Genomic DNA, 20,226 nt, shown 5'->3' with positions numbered 1-20,226 from the left:
TTCATGTAACCTCGGAGTTTGGATAATTCAGAAATGGTCGATGTAATGTGTATAATTTTAGTTTGGAGTTTAGCCGTGAACGCGTCAATCAAAGTACAAAAGAGACACTCATGTTAGTGTTGTGCGTCAAATTAAAACATATGATAAAAGGATTTTAAAATAGATAAAATCCTGTCAATTTGCGTATAGTATTCAAAGTGAAGTCCCTCACATTTCTTATCCAAATGGATGATTTCATCAAGATAAACTGTAATGGTGAGTATAGTAAATAATAATTGTTGGGGTTAATTTTCATGCACAATATTTTATGTTATTTATTTACACTCCTACAACACGTAAATGCAACCTTGTAATCGGGCCATCTGTATTCTTCACTAGGCGTCTCCGCGGCCATGGTAACATTTCACGGCAGAGCTCCAATTCATATGGACACCGAAAATATATGCTTTTAACGCAAGTATAGCGATTGCTTTTATGTCAATGATTTTGTCTTCAATACCAGTACAGTAAGATGCGGTCTTAATCGTTGGTGTTTCATAGTTTAAACGACGACGGTTGGCTTTAGGTCGAAATTATTTATCACCACCCGATTTGTTGATTTCTCTGTGGACTGTTAGCTGTTAGCAATTGCTAGCCAGATTACATTAATTGTGGACTCATCCGAGTGACTATTTCATGGATGAAAGCGAGCAGGTGCATGTATTGGATGTTTTTAGTGACATTAATACCATTCGGAAAGACATGCAGCTATAGACATTAATAACTGCTAACTGGCACAATAAATTATAAAAGTGAATATTTTTATATCTAAAGGCAGATATCTTTTACAATGGGTCTGCTGACGCCTGTTCAATAGATGGCGCTAAATTGCACCTGCATCGTGTTGCAAAATAAAAAGGAAGTAGAAAAAGAATTACATTTCAAAATAGTGACCGTTTAGTAGTTTCTACAGCTCAAACCATTTGTTAGATCAGTGTTTTTCAACCTTATTTGAACTAAGGCACTCCTTCAATCTATTATGTCTATTGGAAATACTTAAAAATAATTCCTAAAGTTTCATATTTTCTCATCTCATCTCATTAGCTACACCGCTTATCCTCAGTTGGGTCGCGGGGAGTTTCATATTTTGCTTTTTTTAAATTCAAATCTCCAGTGTGTAATAATGGACCACTAGATGGCACTGTTGTCTAATTCAAACAAACAATCAAAAAACAGTGCCACAGCAAGCAGACAAACATAGTGGTGACATTAGATATAGATTCCAAGAAATACAGATTACTCGAGCTCTCATTTTCTTTTTAAAATTAACATGGGTATGATAGTTAATGTATTTTGCCCAACATTCAAATAAAATATTTTTTTTTGTACCGCTAGGAGGCACATATGTAATATGTAATATTTAGCACCTCCTAGTGCTTACAAAATCTGAAGTTTCAAAAAAAGGATTTACATAACATGTAGAAATACATGGACTATCATATGAATGTGCATTTTATTTAAACACTCGTTGGTCAAAATATTTGCACTTATTTAACACAACATGAGTCTCACAAGGGTGCTCACATGTTTTTTCGCCATCTTGCTGCTATGTGTACCCAAACAAGGCATGGGAAAAAAAAATATTCAAACGGTGCGGTTTGGGTTATTTTGAGTCGCTGTAGTTCGTATTCTTCTTTGTGCTTTTAGCACTTGTTTTCTGTTGCATTACTGCCTAAATTAACAGTTGTATTTTCTCATTTCTGTTTGTTGTTCTGCTGTAATTTTAATTTTAATTCTAAATTTAACCTGTTTTTCAAGTTGTGCTAGTGGTTGGCATATTCGCTTAACACGGGAAAGGTCCCCGGTTCAAGACCAGGTGGAAACATTTGTTGGCCTGGAGAATGATGGGTGCCACCAAGCTGTACTTGCCCAAGACACACCACAGGATATGATTCCACTACCACCCTAGTGGTTAAGGGATCCATCCGCCATATTTTTAGGAGGAAATACTTTTGCTGATTTCATGATTTGAAAATATTTTGACTATTTATCAACGAATGAGATAAAAAAATATTCATTGTTTTCCAACTACACGTCCAAACCTCCCAATAAACATCTCAAATTGAGAGTTTATATGAATTAAGATTCTATTACCATTTTTTGCTAGCATGTCACAATACATTGTTTTTTTTCAGCAAGGTTTTATTTTTATTCATTTCAAGATATTTTTTGTTTACTGAAACTTAGATAATTGGGGCATTTAAAATTATACAACTCTTCTTTCTTCCCAAGTTCCACACCATTTATAGCAGTTTGATTGGTCACATAGAATTCATTTGTATCACCATGTGTGTGATTAGTTGTATGTCTATGTGTGCCCTGTGATTGGGTAGAAATCATTCAAGGGTGTGCCCTGCCCACTGCACAAAGTCAGCTGGGGTGGGCTCCAGCCCCTAGGTTGTTGGTGGATTGATACAAAATATCTATATTGTCGATATTCAGCAAGTGCTTTTGTCCTGGGATTGATACTTTGCTCCTCCCCCAACTCATTCAAAGTGACGCTTTTCTGCGCAGAATTGTATTGTTTACACAAATTGCGATTTTTGACTATTTTCAAAATATTGTGCAATGGAAGATATAGTTATCATGTTGACATTGATATTCTTCCCCTTTTCCTATATTACATTGCTACGTTTTCTGGTTTGACTGTCTTGACTTTAATTTTGTTTTGATTTTTCAATGATCGTGACATTTCCAAGCAAGAAGTATCTGTAACGGATCCATATAGAATCAAGTCAAGTCACATGTATTTGTATAGCCCTTAATCCCAAAACTGTCTCAAAGGACTGCACAGGATTACAATTACACCATCGCCTGATCTTAAACCAACATGCGGGCAAGGAAAAACTCAAAACTTCTTCGTGAGGAAAAAAGGATAGAGAGCAGTGGTTCTCAACTGGTTTTAACTTCAGGAACCACCGTCCCACCCTAATTATAAGCCACAACCCAGATCCAGAAATATATATCTGAATGAAATGATTGTGCAGTTGCTAACATACATCATAGAATTAATTCACGTTAAAAAAAAGACCAGCAAAAAAAAAAAACGACTTCAGGTTATAATATCCCCTTTACTTTAGTTTAATTTATCCAGTTTATTCAGGCACAGCACGAAAAACCGACATCAACCTCGAAATAACAAAAGGGAACAGCACAATGTTTGCACACGAAAACAGCTGAATAATACATTAATATTATACATAAACATGTGCCCAAAGGGAGTAGGCTGAAGCCAAAGCTATCAAGAGCCCACTCCTGTTACATCATTTCTTCGCAGAGAAGATATATTCAAAATCAAACCAGGTAAACAAAACTTTACCTCACAAAAGAAAATTCCAAAACAAGGAAATGACGTTTCAAACTTATAATAGTATTGCTAGTAACTCCTATAGCAAACAATACCCACAGAAAATCTGTATATATTAATCTTCTTAAATGCTCAATTGGCTGCATTTTAAAAGAAATTAAAAACGCTGTAGTTCTGTGGCTTTGTCTTAAAGATAATAAAGTCCATATCCCAAATATTCTTCGTTTAATCTGCGCTTGGCCATGCTCAAAGTGTATAAACAACTTTACTCGTCTTTTTTGTGGTGTGGAAGTAACACATTTGCAGGGAATAATCACCATCTATTGTTAAGGAATTTAAATGATCCTATTTTATTATCATTATTTTGTCAAGGCAAAGGCCCGCGACCCAGAGAAAACGGGTCGGCATCCCAATTTGGGTCCTGACCCACCAGTTGAGAATCAGTTATATGGAGCGATACTACAGTTTTTACTTGGATTTGGATCAATACCAAAATCCCAAGTATCGCCCACATTAACCAGCACACCCGCAACCCTTTTGAGGGTAAGCGGTTCGGAAAATGGATGGATAGATTCATTGTGACACAGTTTATTTGTTGTCTCATATTGTCTGATTTTTGATGGGACTGGTTAAGACAGGAAAATGCTCAAATTCAGACTTATTTGGAGCCCTATCTCGACAATCAACTCGTTAATAGCAAAACCTGCACTTCTGTTATGTTTTTTTCATCTTTATTCTTTTCCAAACTTAATTACTTAGCATATGTTCCCTACGATCAATTTGGCCAATCTTAATTTGCCGAGTGAATCTTTGTTTTTTTTCTTGTTTTAGTTTCATAGCTGTCATGCAATATGGATTTGTCGGAGATAGATGACAACGCCAAAAAGGCTCGTGAGTACGCTTTGCTGGGCAACTATGACTCAGCCAGCATCTACTACCAAGGCGTGCTGCAGCAGATTGCCAAGCACTGCCAGACCCTCAAGGACCCGGCGCTGAAAGTCCAGTGGCAGCAAGTTGGTGCTTTATTTCATTGAATCGTTTCAAGTTATCTCATCAGAGTGCTCCATTGCAGGTTACACAGGAGATGAAGGAGGAGTGGGAGCAGATTAAAAGTATCTCGGCTGTGTTGGAAGCTCTCAAGACCCAGAAGTCAGTACCAGTTCCTAAGGTGAGGGAAAGCGGCCCTGACCCAGACGTCTGGCCTCCCCCTACACCTACGGAACACAGGTGAGTAGTACAGTGGTACATCTTCATAGGAGCACTTCTAATGACAACAATTTCGATAAACGATTTTGATTTGGAAGAAAAATCTATGTACGAGGGTAATTTACAAGCTATAAGCAGTCCTGGAAGGGCACCACTAGAGACTACTCACCGCTCGAGACTGCTCACCACTTGAGACTGCTCACTGCTAGCATCAGCATTCCTGCTTTAAAATGTGCTGTAAATGTTTTTATGTGTATGTTCATTTATCCATCCATCCATCCATCCATTATCTGCACCGCTTATCCTTCCTCAATTGGGTCGCCTGGGTGCTGGAGCCCCTCCCACCTGTCTTCAAGCAGGGGACACCCTGAACTGGTTGCCAGCCTTTCGCAGTATGTTTATTTAAAGTTAAAGTAACTTTGATTTTAAGTGAACAGGAAGTGCTTAGGTATCCTTAACAGACTCATAATCTCATACCTCTCAACCTAAGCCATTTGCTCCCTGTACATTTCTTTTTTGAAATTCCCCTAATTAAGCAATAACACACCTTACAAACTCGACACGGCACTTATTGAGCATCAGCACAAAAAATTGCACTTACTGTATGGCCGACTAACAAATATTTTTTTTCTTTTGTACCACTTAACTAATTATACTTACTATGAAAGACAAACTGCACCTAATGTTCAAATTAGTTGTTTTAAGAATCAAACAAAAATTGGCAAGTGTCTGCCTGCTAATGCGATTGTAAAGACTAAACAGCAATACAAAGAGGCCACTTTGAACAAAGTACAATTATTGTTCACTACTTGAATACATCATTGTCTGTTGTGCTGGATCAAACACCTAACCCGGGGGTCAGCAACAAGCGGCTCTGGAGCTGCATGCTGCTTTTTGGCGCTGCCTAGTCAAGTCACGTTTACTTGTTCAGCCCTTAATCACAAGGAGTCTCAAAGGGCTGCACGGACTAAAGATTATTGCAAACTACTGACTACTATTACACCATCCCCTGATCTAAAACCTACATGAGGGCAAGGAAAAACTCAAAAACCTCAACATAAGGAAAATGAAGAAACCTTGAGAAGGGACCACACATGAGGTAATTCCCCATCCAGGATGACCAGGCTCCAACGCTTTTTCAAAAATGTTTGATAATTAAAATGATATGGCTTCTTTTAGAGGTCAACATGACACATACATTCTTAACGTTTTACAATGAATATACATATATAGAGTATTTATACAGTAGGTTATGCCTTCCTCATAAGGCTTATTTTAGGCTTGTGTGGCTCCAAACATCTGTTGTTGGGTTTTGTTTTTGGGTCCAATATGGCTCTTTCAACTTTTTGGGTTGCCTACTCCTGCCCTAACCCATCTGCCGGGCCCCCCAATCCCTTCTTGCTTGCATTGTTGATATGCAAAGGACAATTGTTTCTACCCCATAGGAATCCCATCACAGTCAAGCGTCCCAGCACTGCGATCAAGCATCAGCAGAAGAAAGATTCACCGGCGATGCATCATCGAGGGGATGGACAAGAAGGGCGCGCTGCAGGCAGATCAAAAGCTGACCGACCAGGAGCCAGAGACGCCCGCAACATGAAATCTATCTATGAGGTAAATTTAGAAATCACTGTCAGAAAATCTGGTACTCAATAAACTGTCTTTTTTTGGTCATTTTTAAGGGAAAGAAAGCTGAGAAAGAACAAAAAAAGTTTGACGGGGGACATGACTACGAGCTAGTGGAGTCACTAGAGCGAGACATTGTGTACCGCAATCTCAATGTACACTGGTAGGAATTACTCTGAGGTATTTTATTCCACCTTAATTTTCTAATAACGGAATTCCTTGGGGAAGGAATGACATTGCAGATCTGGAGGATGCTAAGAAGCTTCTAAGAGAGGCTGTGGTACTACCCATGTGGATGCCTGACTTCTTCAAGGGCATTCGACGGCCCTGGAAGGTGCACCGAGACGCACGCACCCACACATTTTTGAATACTACTACTATTCATGGGCGATGGACGCTTTGTAAAGCTAAAAACCTTCCAGATTGACTATGCAAAAACGTTTGTAATGTAAAAAATATACAGCAGGATGCAAATTGTTTGCCTGAAGACAACAAACCGTCTCAACCCAATAGCAATTCAACATAATTTTTCATTTCATTTCATTTCATAATTGCATTTTTTTTTTCAAAAACTGTTTTACACACCGCCACAAAAAACACCATAAACAAACAACACTATTGATATGGAAGGTGACTTTTAGGATTGTGCTGCATTGTGTAAAACTATACGTCATAGTTTATGAGTAGCTGTTATGCCTTGGCATTTTGTTCATTTAAAAATAAATTTGATTGTTTTTCTTATCCTACTTTTTAAAAAAAACTATTAAATGGACAGTATGTATTATTTACCACCTCATAGTGGTAAAAATTCATTAAAAAAATTATAATAATGATTTAAATGGGCATAAATACATGAACTATCAAAATGTCTTTTTAATTACTCAAAGGTCAAGAAATTTGTTCATTTAACATATCATGATCCTATCTTAAATATGACATAATTCTCTGCCATCGTGCTACCACAGGGACCCTAAAACCAAAAAGCTTGTGACAAAAAAGTAAGAAGAAAGATTGTGTGGTTTGGTCACTTTGAGTCTCCATAATCTGTATTCTTTCTTAGTATCCTTTCTTGGTTGCACTACACAATGCACTGAGGTTCACTGTATTTTATTCACTATTTACAATGTGCTCACGATATTCCATCTTTTTCACCCACAAATCAAGTCCTCAATTTATACATCCAATTTGTACAGCGATGGAAGTTATCTATCAAATCGCTTATGTTCTTTTTCCGTATCATAGGAGTCATTGTCAAGTTGCTAAAGTTACCTTTAATCCTTGAGGAATGATGACAAGCGAATGCAATTTGATCTGTCACTCCGGCAGCCACCAATGACAACAACACAAAAAGACACGTATGTGTTGCAATCTGGCACTATTTTCCACGGTATGGTTGCCCTGGTGCTGCCATCTAAAAATATAAGGCTCACATTTTACACAACAGAGCCCTCATTCGCTTTTTCTTTCGGCACAGAAGTAAATATGTGCTCGTCTTTGTAAACACCATCTTGAATGTTCACGTAATCCAGAAACGTGTGATGTAAACAACTCGGATCAAAACCAAAAATGGTGTTGAATTCCACACATGGTTAGTGCCAGGTGTGTGCTGGGCTTAAAATGTAAGAAATGGACAAGAATGAGTTCATTTTCATGGCTGTTTAAGCCTCTATCTTAAAATCGTGTGCAACTAATACAAAGATCATATAGATATTCGTTCTTAAATCTGAGCATGAAGCTTTAAATCAAGTGTGCTTGGTAGTTTGGAATTTACGGTATATATGCTTAATTTAAAGAATTCTCTTTGTCACAGGGAGTGTTAATGGTTGGCCCACCGGGTACAGGCAAAACCATGTTAGCCAAAGCTGTGGCGACAGAATGTGGTACGACTTTCTTCAACATGTCTTCCTCAACCCTTACCTCAAAATATAGAGGCGAGTCAGAGAAACTTGTCCGTCTGCTCTTTGAAATGGTAAAATCTAATGATCCTCCTTACGACACCTCATCTAACTAGGTGCAATTGTAAGCAATGATTTGTGTGATTTGTAAAGGCCCGCTTCTACGCACCAACGACCATCTTTATTGATGAGATAGACTCAATCTGTAGCAGAAGAGGAACGTCTAATGAACATGAAGCCAGTCGCAGAGTCAAATCTGAGCTTCTGATTCAAATGGATGGTAAAAACCTTTTAACATTGAATCCAATTGTTTCTTCTCATTACATTTTGTCTTTTAAAGGTGTGGGAGGCGCCCAGGACAATGAGGACCCTTCAAAAATGGTTATGGTCCTCGCAGCAACCAACTTCCCCTGGGACATTGATGAGGCCTTACGACGACGTCTGGAGAAGCGCATCTACATCCCTCTACCAACAGGTGATCTTTAAAGCAGGCATAAATTTCTCTTACCTTTTAGAGAAATTAATTGTTTGGAAGACCAAAAGGGTGCCCTTTGTGAATAGTGTAGATCCCATGAAAAATGTTTTGATACTAGGGGGGGGTAATATTTATTTTTAACACGCCAGACTGTAGAAGTGCCGTATCTATCTCTGGGGAGAATATTAGCCAAGTTTTCAAACTCTTCCGGAGAAAGCTAGCTGTAGAAAATAAATCGCCACAGTAACTTAGCTAAGCAAGATTTTACTTGATTTAGTGCAAGTGACTTTAAGCTAAATTCAGCCAAGATAATAAACCTATTAATATTTTGTTAGCGTGTACAGTGTACCTGAACATATCTTTTTTACACCCTTCTCACCTTTTTAACCACCAACCTGTTTTCATGACTGCTCGAGGAGAAATTGCCAGAAAGGACACGGGGCATTCCTAAAAAACACTTTTGGATAATTGGTTCATGTTTCCACAAAATTCACAGACCAGTTCAGAGTTAACCCTGATTAAGTTTGGTGTATGTTGCAGAAGGTTTTGATTGTAGGTAAGATGTCAATGGCAGTGTGCCCGTATAAGTTGAGAAATAAGCTACATAAGTAACTTGACTAAAAGGCTCAGAGAGTTTTTTTCTCCGTCAAGTCACATTTATTTGTAAAGCCCTTCATCAACGTCACAAACGAATGCACATGCCACAATTACGCAATCCCTTGATCCGAAACCGACATGCCGGCAAGAAAAACCTTTAGAATGGTAATCCTCTTTCCAGGATGGCAAGGCTGCAATAGATGTTGGCCGTCAATAACAAAAAAGGGTAGTATGTAAAAAATGTCCTAAAAGTGTATGACAGCAACGACAGTTTCCCATCTCAGCCGGCTGGTTGATGCACACGTTGACATGACTCATTTTGATACGTCCTTCTTCATTTCACCACCAACCAGGCAGCCGGAAAGGACAGGAAAACGTGTGAAAAAAGTGTGAGGTCGGCATCAATCATAAGGTATAGAATAGAAGTGTGTCTTAAGTCTAGATTTAAAAACTTCCACTGAGGTAGCAGATCTTCTTTCCGGTGGCGGAGCATTTCACAGCACCGGGGCCCGGATGGAGAACGCTCTCGAGCCTGCAGATTTCTTTTTGGCACAAGTAAGACCAGCATTTTCTGAGCGGAGGCTCCGTGCAGGAACATAAGGGGAAATACAATTGGAGAGATAAGAGGGGGCAAGTCCATGCAAACATTTGTAAGTTAATAAGAGAACCTTAAAGTCACATCTTAAGTGGACCGGGAGCCACCTTGTGTGAAAGGTTGTTCCATCTGCTCTCACACAAGCTGTCACTTTTAAAGGCTGTGTAATATAAGCTTCAAAAGGTGTCAGATAGTAGGTTCCCCTAATTTTACTATTTGTGCAACTTTAACGGTAATTTCCTTTTCTTTTCTGATCTTAAATTATTGTTTAGCCGTGGGTCGCCTGGAGCTTCTAAAGATCAATCTGCGAGAAGTCGATTTGGCTGCTGATGTGGACCTGGACGCTATTGCCGAAAAGACGGATGGCTACTCAGGGGCTGATATTACCAACGTCTGCAGGTTTGTCTTCATTGTCAGAAAACAAAGACGAGTTCCTGGTATTGCACGAAAGTAGTATTAAGAAATCTAGTCTAACTGAATAAGTGCGCCTTGATATAGTCTGGCTGGCGCATTTTGGCTTGATTGGTTGCACGTCTGCCCAGCCAGGATGAAAAGGCGCGGTTATGTCAAGCCAGCTGTAGATCTTTGGGATAAATGCCCATTCAAAAAGACACCAGGATAGATATTAGCATCACGAAATGGAAGAAAGAAAAGTTTCCCCACATCGTCTTTTGCAGCCAATAAACAGCTTATGGAGTTATATAAAGATGTGAAAGAAATTATTTTGAATAAAAAAGGGCCCACAAGCACTGCTATTAGGGAAAAGGGTGAATTGCACACCTTAGAGGTCTTTCAGGGTCAGAATTCTAGCTGTCACACAGGTTATGTCAGGTTTATCTCTCTCACAGTGGACATGCATCTATGATGACAATTTCAGACCCCTCCATGATTTTTAAGTGGGAGAAATAGCAAATTTTCTTCACTGTATATATATATATATATATATATATATATATATATATATCCATCCATTATCTGCACCGCTCATCCTCAGTAGGGTCGCGGGGGTACTGGAGCCCATCCCGGCCATCTTCAGGCAGTAGGTTTGATCTCACGGCCTCAGGACTGTGCTGCAGACGTGCTAACCCCTGCGTTGCCGTGCTGCCTATATATATATATATATATATATATATATATATATATATAATATGCATACATACACTATTGTGTCACTTTTTAGAATCTCAAAAACTGCAATAAAACATATATTCATCAAAGTTTTGTTGGCAATTTGAAAGCATTCTTAATTTGCACAGTAATAAAACACATGGCCTAACAGCAATAAATTTACTTAATGAATGACTATACATTTTGACTTGACAATAAAAAGACTTGCAACATATCAAGAATGTCCTTGGAAATGTTTAAACTCATAAATTTTACATACAATTGACAGTTAAAATGCCAGATGTATCTCTGGAAGTAATCTTTGCATGTTGCCAGCCAGGTCTGGAATGGGCTAGCCGTTGGTAACTGAGCTAAGCCAAATTTAACCTCAAGATAATAAACATATCCCAGCTATCTTGAATTAAACACATCCCTGGTCTAAAACATTAGTCTTTTTGTTTGTTTTTTCCCAGGGATGCTTCAATGATGGCCATGCGGAGACGAATCCAAGGATTGAGCCCCGAAGAGATCCGAGCTCTCTCCAAAGAAGAACTCCTGATGCCTGTAATGATGGAGGACTTCACGCTCACGCTGAAAAAGATCTCTAAGTCTGTTTCTGCTGCAGACCTGCAAAAATATCAAACATGGATGTCCGAGTTTGGATCTGGATGATAACATTTTATTTTCAAGCTCAGATGATATGGCAATAGTTGACCAAACTCTCATCCTGATACAGGTAGACCTGGGATCCATTTTACAAAGCAGATTAGACAAACACTGTATTTTAACTCTTATTTCTGAGTTTATCTACTCTGATTATTAAAAATAACCAGGAGGGTTTTTTTTTAATTTCCAGGAACAGAAATTTGAGTTAGTTAAATCCAATCTTGCCAGCTGACTGATTGAATAAGGAGAGCAAACACTGTGAGAAGCTAAAAGGTGGCAGAGCAATTGAAAATCATGAGGTTCATTTAGTTGAACCTGTTACCAAGTAGGTTGGACTCAACGACTCTGTTACCATGATAACAAACTAAAATTCCACGTTCCCATTCTTTAGAAATATTTATAGTCGTCTCTCTACTCTCGTTTGGTTTACTCGGAAACAGTTACCTCTGCTTTTCCCGCATTTCAGGAGTTACCTAGTCAAGGTTCTTACTAAATCTGCTTTTTATAATGCACCCCTGATGAATAGGTGACAGTGTTTCAAATGAGAGACAAGAATATCATGAACAAACTCGACTGCCTATGTTGTAAACTAGGCTTTTGAAGAGATTTCAAAGTAAAAATAAATAGATGCCTTTTAAAACTATATTTTGTGTCGCTGTTCCAAAAGAAGCTACCTGACAATGAATGAGAATGTAATGACGACCGAGCATTGTTAACAATGCTTTCAACAATGGAGCACAGCCGTTTCAACGGCGTCAACTCAAGGAACCCTCAGGGTCTCATGTTTTTGTTACACTATTTGCAATTTAGGTCAATAATTCTTCTGTGATGTAGGAATGTTAGTTTTTTATGTGTGTTGTAATCCAATAAATCAATTAATGCCCTTGATTGTTCATTATGGAATTATTTGCATGTTATTAATTTAATACTTGCGTCAGATCATTTTCAAAGATGGATAATGTGTTTTTCCAAACACTCAAGTCTTTGTAAACATACATGGTCATCAATTTAAGCACTCATGTAGAACAGCTACATAAAAAAAAATGTAAACTTATTGAGATTTTATTTAGCCTGTTGCAATAATCTCCTGAGTAACGGCTATATTGCCACAGAAATACACATAATAATTCAATATAGATAAAATTGATCTTTAGGTTTTAATCCCAGGAGTATAAAAAAGTATGCTTGTTTCTATCCACACAGTGTTTTGTCTTTTATCAAAGTTCATACACCTTTTCATGGCCAAATTCAAGCACTTTTTTAGGACGTTTAAAGCCAATATTTTAATTGTACCATATTATTTTAAGAATAAATCCGGGTGAATCATGTATTTTGCAGAGCCACAAAAATATTTGCGATTTACATTTGAAAAATCTTAAATCTTGCGTGTGAAAATGGTGAAAGTAAAAAAAGGCCAAATACCAAGCCGAACCCCAAAAAAGATGAAAACGGAAGAGTTGATACAAGCGCTTCCAAGAAAGGCACATACTTGCGCGCGTCACAGAGGGCGCCTGATAGAGACTTAAGCCAGAAGATGGCATCCGCAAGTAGAAAATTTCCAAATCCTGGACAGAACTTATAAAGTTATTACGTGTTTGCCTTGGAGTACCATGTCCAACTTCGTTCCATACGATGTTTCACTTCATTGTTATCAATGACAATAAAGATGAATCAGTTATTAAGACCGGCCTCTTGTCTCATAACTCGGACACAAAAACAAATAAACGAAGAAGAAAAGCCTACCTCAACACAAATTTACATTGATGCCATGAGGGCTTTTTATTATTTTTTTGAATAATGATTTTTATATGTCTGTCCCTGTGTGCCCTGCGATTGGCTGGCAACCAGTTCAGGGTGTCCCCTGCCCACTGCCCGGAGATGGCTGGGATGGGCTCCAGCCCCCCCGCGACCCTAATGAGGATAAGCGGTACGGCTGATGAGATGAGATATTTAAAATGTCTTTGGTAGAAAGTTAGTAGAAATTAATATATTGCCTCTTAAAGATGTGTTTTGTTTTTTATATTCAATGTATCCTGAATCAACCCAACCTTGCGGAATAAAAATGATTGTGTGGATTTTATTCTGTTCAACTTCTTTGAGAATATATTTACACAAAAAAATTGTCCCGATTCAGGGCGATTCTTTGTGTAGATGTTTACCGGTATTTGATTTGAAAATAAAATTGGCTCTTGATGATATTTAGTGACACCAAACACAGAACACAATGGAGTAACATCAACCCACCACTTTTTAGTGCGTGTTTATGCTTCTAATGGTGGTCTGTGCAGCCCTTTGACACTTTTTGTGATCAAGGGCTAAACAAATATACATGACCTGACTTGACTAAATGCTTATGAATGACACAATCGTTTGTTACAGCCTTATTCCGGTTCATTCGCAGGTAGAATAACTGGGATGCTGCTAGTGTTTTTAGGGACAAAGAGGTGAAGTTTCCCTTCTAACATACACTTTGATTTGCTAGCTCCAATGCTCTAATCATTTGCAAACCCTTGTATAAAATAGGGCCTGGAATTTGTAGTATTTTCCCAGGCAATGGAGCCTTCCGAAGGACAAGTGACTTTTTTAAACGGTTACCACTATGGATTGGAAGCGAAAGTTGCTCCTACAAATCGATCAGATGATAGATTCGGAAAAGGGTTTCGAAGAAAGTCATGTCACCCTCGCAAAGCTCTATTCCCACACTGTTATTCTGTGTAAAACATAATTTATTCAACGGGACTCGTCATTCAAGTATTTTCCATAGTTTGCGGCCTTGCTATAATCACATTTTATTTTGATTATTATATCCATCCATCCATTATCTGCACCGCTTATCCCTAGTAGGGTCGCGGGGGTGCTGGAGCCCATTCCAGCTATCTTCGGGCAGTGGGCAGAGGACACCCTGAACTGGTTGCCAGCCAATCGCAGGGCACACAGAGAGAGACAACTCACTCGCTCATTCACACCTAGGGACAATTTGGACCGGCCAATTAACCTGACATGCATGTTTTTGGAATGTGGGAAAAAAACGGAGTGCCCAGAGGAAACCCACGCAAGCACGGGGAGAACATGCAAACTCCACACAGGAGGTTTGATCTCATGACCTCAGAACGATGACGCACACGCGCTAACCACTATGCCGCCGTGCTGCCCCTGATTATTATATATTTTGTTTTAATTTTATTTTAACCGTTATGTGTGTCTGTGTGTTAGGTGTTTCAAGTTGTTGGTTGGGGATAAAGGAGATGATTTTATTCTCTTATTCTACACTGAATGCTTTTATACAGCACTCTGAGTGGTTAACTAAGAAAAGAAAGTTTGATCATACTACCCCGATTTTAGCTAAGCTGCATTGGCTCCCTTTTAGCTTAAGATGTGATTTCAAGGTTCTGTTGGTAGCATACAAAATCATGCATGGACTTGCTCCCTCATATCTTTCAGATTTAATTTCCCCCTATGTTCCGGTCCGGAGGCTTCGCTCTGAAAATGCTGGTCTACTAGTGATCCCAAGAGCCAAGAAGAGATCCGCAGGTTCGAGAGCGTTCTCCATTCAGGCCCCGGTGCTGTGGAATGCTCTTCCCCCTGAGATTTGATCTGCAACCTCGATGAAAATGTTTAAATCTAATCTTAAAACATATTTCTATTCCATAGGATATGAATAACTTATATTTTATGTTGACAATATATGTGTATTATTTGCCAGACATGGGGACTTGAGACTTAGTGACTTGGACTCGAGTCGACTCGAGTCGCTGTTTTTATGACTTGTGACTTGACTTGGACTTGGCAATCTAAGACTCGGGACTTGACTTGTGACTTGACTTGCCCAAGAAAAAAATACTTGGGACTTACTTGGGACTTGAAGGTGAAGACTTGAGACTTACTTGAGACTTGCACATGTGTGACTTGGTCCCATGTCTGTTATTTGCCCTCATGTAGCTTTTAGATCACGGGATGGTGTCGTAATGGTCTGGTTTGCAATAATATTTGGAGCCCTTTGAGACTCTTTGGTTTTACAAATAAACAAATAGACTTGACATGACTATTTATTGCCTGTAGTTTTACGAATACATTTGATTTGATCGGATCTGACTTGAATTAAACTATATTGTACAAAGTTGTGACGAAATTCAAGTAAAATTAGCACCCCACCCCTTCTTCTGCGCATGCTCAGTAGTTCAAAACAGCCCTTGCCCTGGCTTTGAATTTATGTCACTTTGATAAATATTTCTTTTGTAAACGGCGATTGACGACGGAGCAGCAGTGAAACGAATTCCCGCTGTTACAAAATTGCAGCGAATGAACGGTAAGTGTATAATTGTCATTTTTTTAATCACTGGATTTAACAGACCCACGAGTGGCCTAGGTGCGGGTTATTCCATTACTTTGGCGGTCGACAAGGTTGGTAATTCGTTTCCCTTTTGTACAAAACTCAAATTGAGATCCCCAGGAAACGTTCTGTGTTGTTCGATATCAACAGTCATTAAAAATGTTATTTGTCTTTTATTTGTGGGCTTAAAAGACAAATGGGCCATCTTAATGTACTGTGTTAAATCAGGTGTGTAGGTTTAACGCCAACATTGCTACCAATATGGTAAGATTCACTTTCTTTTCGCTATTCACTATGCCCGTTAAATTATGTACTTGTAGAGAAAGAATACTGTTAAGTTTACTGACAAATTCTGTGCAAGGTACTTTACTTGCCTTTTGGCAGTGGCGGGCCGCCAGGGCCTGCAAGGCCTTCTCTGCAGGCTTGAAAAATATCGTTATCATGTGATGTAATTATATTTTGTCCATAAATACTGATTAAATAGTTCCAAATTGTCTCTCAAATTCCTTTCATTTACCTTTTCTTTACCAGTACTTTCATCTTTAGGTATTTAACCAATCATATTTCCGCCATTTCTTGTTGCCATGCTCAGAAATCTGCTAGGAAGCCTTCGCAAGCTGACTTGCCATTAATTTCTTTCAATTTTTTAGAAAGAAATGTTTTTGTAAAAATATCATTTATTCATGATATTCTGTGTACAGGAACCTTTGGCGTCCTAAAAGGCGCTTTAAAGTCAATTTATTATTATTAGTATTATGCTGAGAGGAAGGTGGTGACTTTATGCATAGTTTTTATACAGCAGTTTGAGTTGAATTTAAATGTCTGAAAAGTTCTTTATAAATACATTTTGGATTTGAGAGTAGCAGCTACGAGCAATTTATTTCTCATCATAACAGCCACTAAAGTCAAAGTACTCAAGTAGAAAGAACATGTTTGTCTTACTTGAATAACTAATTAAAAACCTAAAACTGAAAGTAAATTCAATCGCATCTAAAGATGGCCAATGTCACCTAACGGCTACTAAACGTGGGATCCTATAGCTAAAATTAATGCGGCCCAATGCATAATCTAAATTACTTTACCTATTACAAAATGATTGAATTGGGCGTAAATGCAGGGATCATATGGGTGCCTGAAATCCTTTCAAATGCTTGATTTATTGTTATGTTTTAAAGTATTCTAAAGTGCTTTAATTTTGGGTGAAGTCATTGCAAATGCTTGAAATTGTTGCCAGGTTTCCCCAACAAGTCTGCTTAAAATGACACTGGCAATGCTCTCTCGTGGCTTCACTTGGCCTTTGCATTTTAAAGTATTGTAAAGTGCTTAAGTTTTGGGTGAAGTAATTGCAAATGCTTGAAATTGTCGCCAGGTTTCCCCAACAAGTCAGCATAAAATGACGCTGGCTCTCTGGTTGCTTCACTTTGCTTCCGCATTTCTTCTTCCCTTGTGATTAACGAAAGCTGGCATTGCTTGGTTTGGCATTGCCCTATTGAATGTCATCGCCCTCTGTGGGTCGCGCCCAATAGAACAGGACAGGTGCATGCTAAACCTAAACAGCACACACTATGAAATGTGAATTAGTGCAAGAATTACGTATTGTTTATGCACATTTATTATGAGCCATGCAAAAAATTAAGGTCTTGTTTCTCAGAGGTAAATTGGATTGGGAAGGTCTTCCTGCAACTTTTATTTTTTATTTTTTTTAACATAACATCTACAGTAAGACCTCGGTTATCGCGGTTAATGGGGACCAAAACCACCCGCGATATGTGCAAATCCGCGAAGTAGCGGCGCACCTTCAAAATGAAAAAAATTTTTAAAAATGTTTTTTTTTTTTATTTTTAATTTTTATTTTTAGACCCGGTTAATGGGGACCAAAACCACCCGCAAAAACTGAAAATCTGCGAAGTAGCAACGGCACTTCAAAAAAAAAAAATATATATGTATTTGTTTTTTTTTTCCGCTTATCCTTATTATTCGCGAGCGAGCCCCTAACCCGCGGTGCGGGTACTTTCGGACGCGATACGCACGACACCGCGACAAGCCGAGCGGGTCGGGCGCTCCGCGCGGAGGCTGGCCTGTCGGAAGCGCAGAATCCCCCCCACTCCCCGCGTGAGGGGGGGAGGATTTTGTACGGGAGTGGGATTTGGGCACAACACCGGCGCGCGGTATTGGTGCGGGAACAAACGCATTTTGTAGAATACGATCGCGCTTTATTGTTTAAATAAACGCGTTATATAGACTACGATCGCCCAATTATTTTAATTAGCTCGCTTTATGGTTTCAATAGGCGTATTATATAAAATACGATCGCTTTTGTCGGAAGCGCAGCAGAATGCGCGTTCACGCGAGGGGGGGAGGATTCTGTACGGGAGTCGGATTTGGGCACAACACCGGGAAACGAGAACGGGTCCGGACCAGTGTGTGAAGTTCCTCCATTTTAAAGACTAAGATCGTCGGCCGAGGGGGATTCCCGCAAAAAGTGAAAACAGACCGCGAAGTTCTGAATCCGCGAACGTCGAACCGCGAAATAGCGAGGTCCCACTGTATATGGGAAGAGATTTGTCGCAAAATTATTTACACATGTATTGCTCAGATCCACTGATACATTTGCGATTTACTCAAGTCCTAAAAATCATATGTCTTGATAAAAGCATACACACAAGATTTAAAATTGCATACGTAAATCACAGATCTATTTGTGGACCTGAAAAATACATGATTCACACCGGATTTCTTTCAGTGATACGGGAGAAATAACACTTAGAGCGTAAACTGTAGTTGAAATTTCATCCATATATTTGGGACCGTAGGCCCCTATTGCAGGCATGTGAAATATTTGACCCGCAGGCCATACCCGGCCTATTGGATGATTTAATCTGACCTGCTATAAATTTCCGAGTATTTCAAAATAAGAAGTCTCACAGTAATTTCTATTAAGTTATTTTTTAATCTAATGCAAACCAGATGCCATCTCTGGCCGCTAGGGGGAAGTGTTGAGTCCATATAGCAAGGTGAGTTGGTTCAGGCATTCACTCAACTGTTAAAATAAATCAATAAACAAATGCAATTAAAATAATAAAAATATTTTTTCCTGTTTGTTATTATGTTTTGTGTTTAGAAACGATCCCTCGGTGTCATCGTGATTATAATATGTAGGGTAGGTTGCTAGTGAAGGCTAATTGATAAAGCATAATATTGAAAAATAGCCTGTCTGAAAACAGAATCTTTGGATCTGGCCTCAGAGCTAAACTATAAACTGTTTGACATCCCCGACCTATTGTGTTTCTTAGGCTTCACTTACACTAAAACTAGAAAGTCACGGAGTAGATTTTTTTCGTCCCTTAATTTATGTTTGAGCAAGATAAGCTCATAAAAAAGCCATATTTTCCCGACCTCTGAAGTATTGGACCTAAACGCAAGCTTTAGTTGTAATCGAACCATTTTCTTCCTTTTCGTGTCATTTTAGGTCGCTGAAGTCAGCTTTCCTTTTGACGTGAGCCCGAAGAACAACCTGATACTTCGAAAGACTTTAATCTTCCCCCGAAGCCAATAATAAGTCCATCGATCTCCAGCCCGAAGCAGGCTCGATGTTAACGATGCCAATCGAGAAGAAAAAGTCCCTCATGAGCTGCATGAACGGCTTCATCGGTGCGGTGAACAACATGGACCAGACGGTATTGGTGCCCAGCCTTCTGAGAGACATCCCGCCGGACGAGCGCAAGTGCGACTTGTACGCCTATTACCACCTCCTCAAGTCCCTGCGCAGCGACATCGAGTGGGGGATGATGGCCGCCGAGAGCCAGAGGCGAGGGTACTTCTCGTCTTTCGCATCGTCTGTGTCGTCCGTGTCGTCCGTGTCGTCCGTATCATCCGAAGAGGACGAAAAGGACGACACCTTGGAGGAGCAGTTCCAGTTCCACCTCACCGGCCTGCACGGGGTCCTGGCCAAGCTCACGCTTCAAGCTAATTGTCTCACCAGCTGCTACAAGCAAAGGATCGGTATCTAAGAAAACAACTCCTCCCGCCTGCACATATAAGTATTTGATATCTGCACAGTGTCAATTTATTGATTTTTTTTTTTTTTTTTTTTTTTTTTTTTTTTTTTTTGTGCGTGTGTACACAGCACTTTTGCTTTTTTTCACTCAGTAGCACAAAATTGAAGCACTTTTTCAAATGAAATTTCTAAGTAATTCCTCATCCTAATTGAATTATCTCGTCACGCATCACTTTATGGAAGAGAAGGCTGACATTTTGTTTTAGGTGAATTTTGATTATGCTTAATGGTAATTGATGCAGGTGGGATTTTTGCTTTGTCCTTTTGTGATTTGGCGACTGCACACTTTCTCAACCTTTTAGAATTTTAATAAAATTTCAACTTAT

The 20,226-nt window shown here is 39.1% G+C and overlaps 2 protein-coding genes across 5 annotated transcripts; both read left to right on the top strand.

Annotated features, from left to right (window-relative positions):
- The first annotated feature begins 335 nt into the window (after nucleotides 1–335).
- katnal1 (katanin p60 subunit A-like 1) lies at nucleotides 336–12,416 on the top strand. 3 transcript variants are annotated; one of them, XM_088353174.1, is made up of 11 exons: nucleotides 336–395; nucleotides 4,178–4,359; nucleotides 4,419–4,573; nucleotides 5,998–6,166; nucleotides 6,235–6,341; nucleotides 6,407–6,512; nucleotides 7,989–8,147; nucleotides 8,227–8,353; nucleotides 8,414–8,548; nucleotides 10,013–10,139; nucleotides 11,321–12,416. In XM_088353174.1, the coding sequence occupies exons 2-11, from the start codon at nucleotides 4,198–4,200 to the stop codon at nucleotides 11,517–11,519; spliced, it is 1,446 nt and encodes a 481-aa protein (XP_088209300.1). In that variant the 5' UTR covers nucleotides 336–395; nucleotides 4,178–4,197; the 3' UTR covers nucleotides 11,520–12,416. The 3 variants fall into 3 exon arrangements, with proteins under 3 accessions (XP_088209300.1, XP_088209297.1, XP_088209299.1); XM_088353171.1 differs by having other exon boundaries at nucleotides 347–453; XM_088353173.1 differs by lacking the exon at nucleotides 336–395 and adding an exon at nucleotides 397–457.
- Nucleotides 12,417–15,675: 3,259 nt separating this feature from the next.
- On the top strand, nucleotides 15,676–20,226 carry LOC148353031 (mid1-interacting protein 1-B-like). Of its 2 annotated transcripts, none has more exons than XM_088352709.1 (2): nucleotides 15,676–15,819; nucleotides 19,313–20,226. In XM_088352709.1, the coding sequence occupies exon 2, from the start codon at nucleotides 19,434–19,436 to the stop codon at nucleotides 19,851–19,853; it is 420 nt and encodes a 139-aa protein (XP_088208835.1). In that variant the 5' UTR covers nucleotides 15,676–15,819; nucleotides 19,313–19,433; the 3' UTR covers nucleotides 19,854–20,226. The 2 variants fall into 2 exon arrangements, with proteins under 2 accessions (XP_088208835.1, XP_088208836.1); XM_088352710.1 differs by lacking the exon at nucleotides 15,676–15,819 and adding an exon at nucleotides 15,838–15,914.

Source organism: Urocampus carinirostris, chromosome 14 (assembly GCF_059441175.1).
Source record: "Urocampus carinirostris isolate Australia breed hairy pipefish chromosome 14, RoL_Ucar_1.0, whole genome shotgun sequence".
Taxonomy (NCBI): Eukaryota; Metazoa; Chordata; class Actinopteri; order Syngnathiformes; family Syngnathidae; genus Urocampus; species Urocampus carinirostris.
The sequence above is the reverse complement of the archived record's forward strand: the minus strand, read 5'-3'. Positions and strand labels throughout refer to the sequence as shown.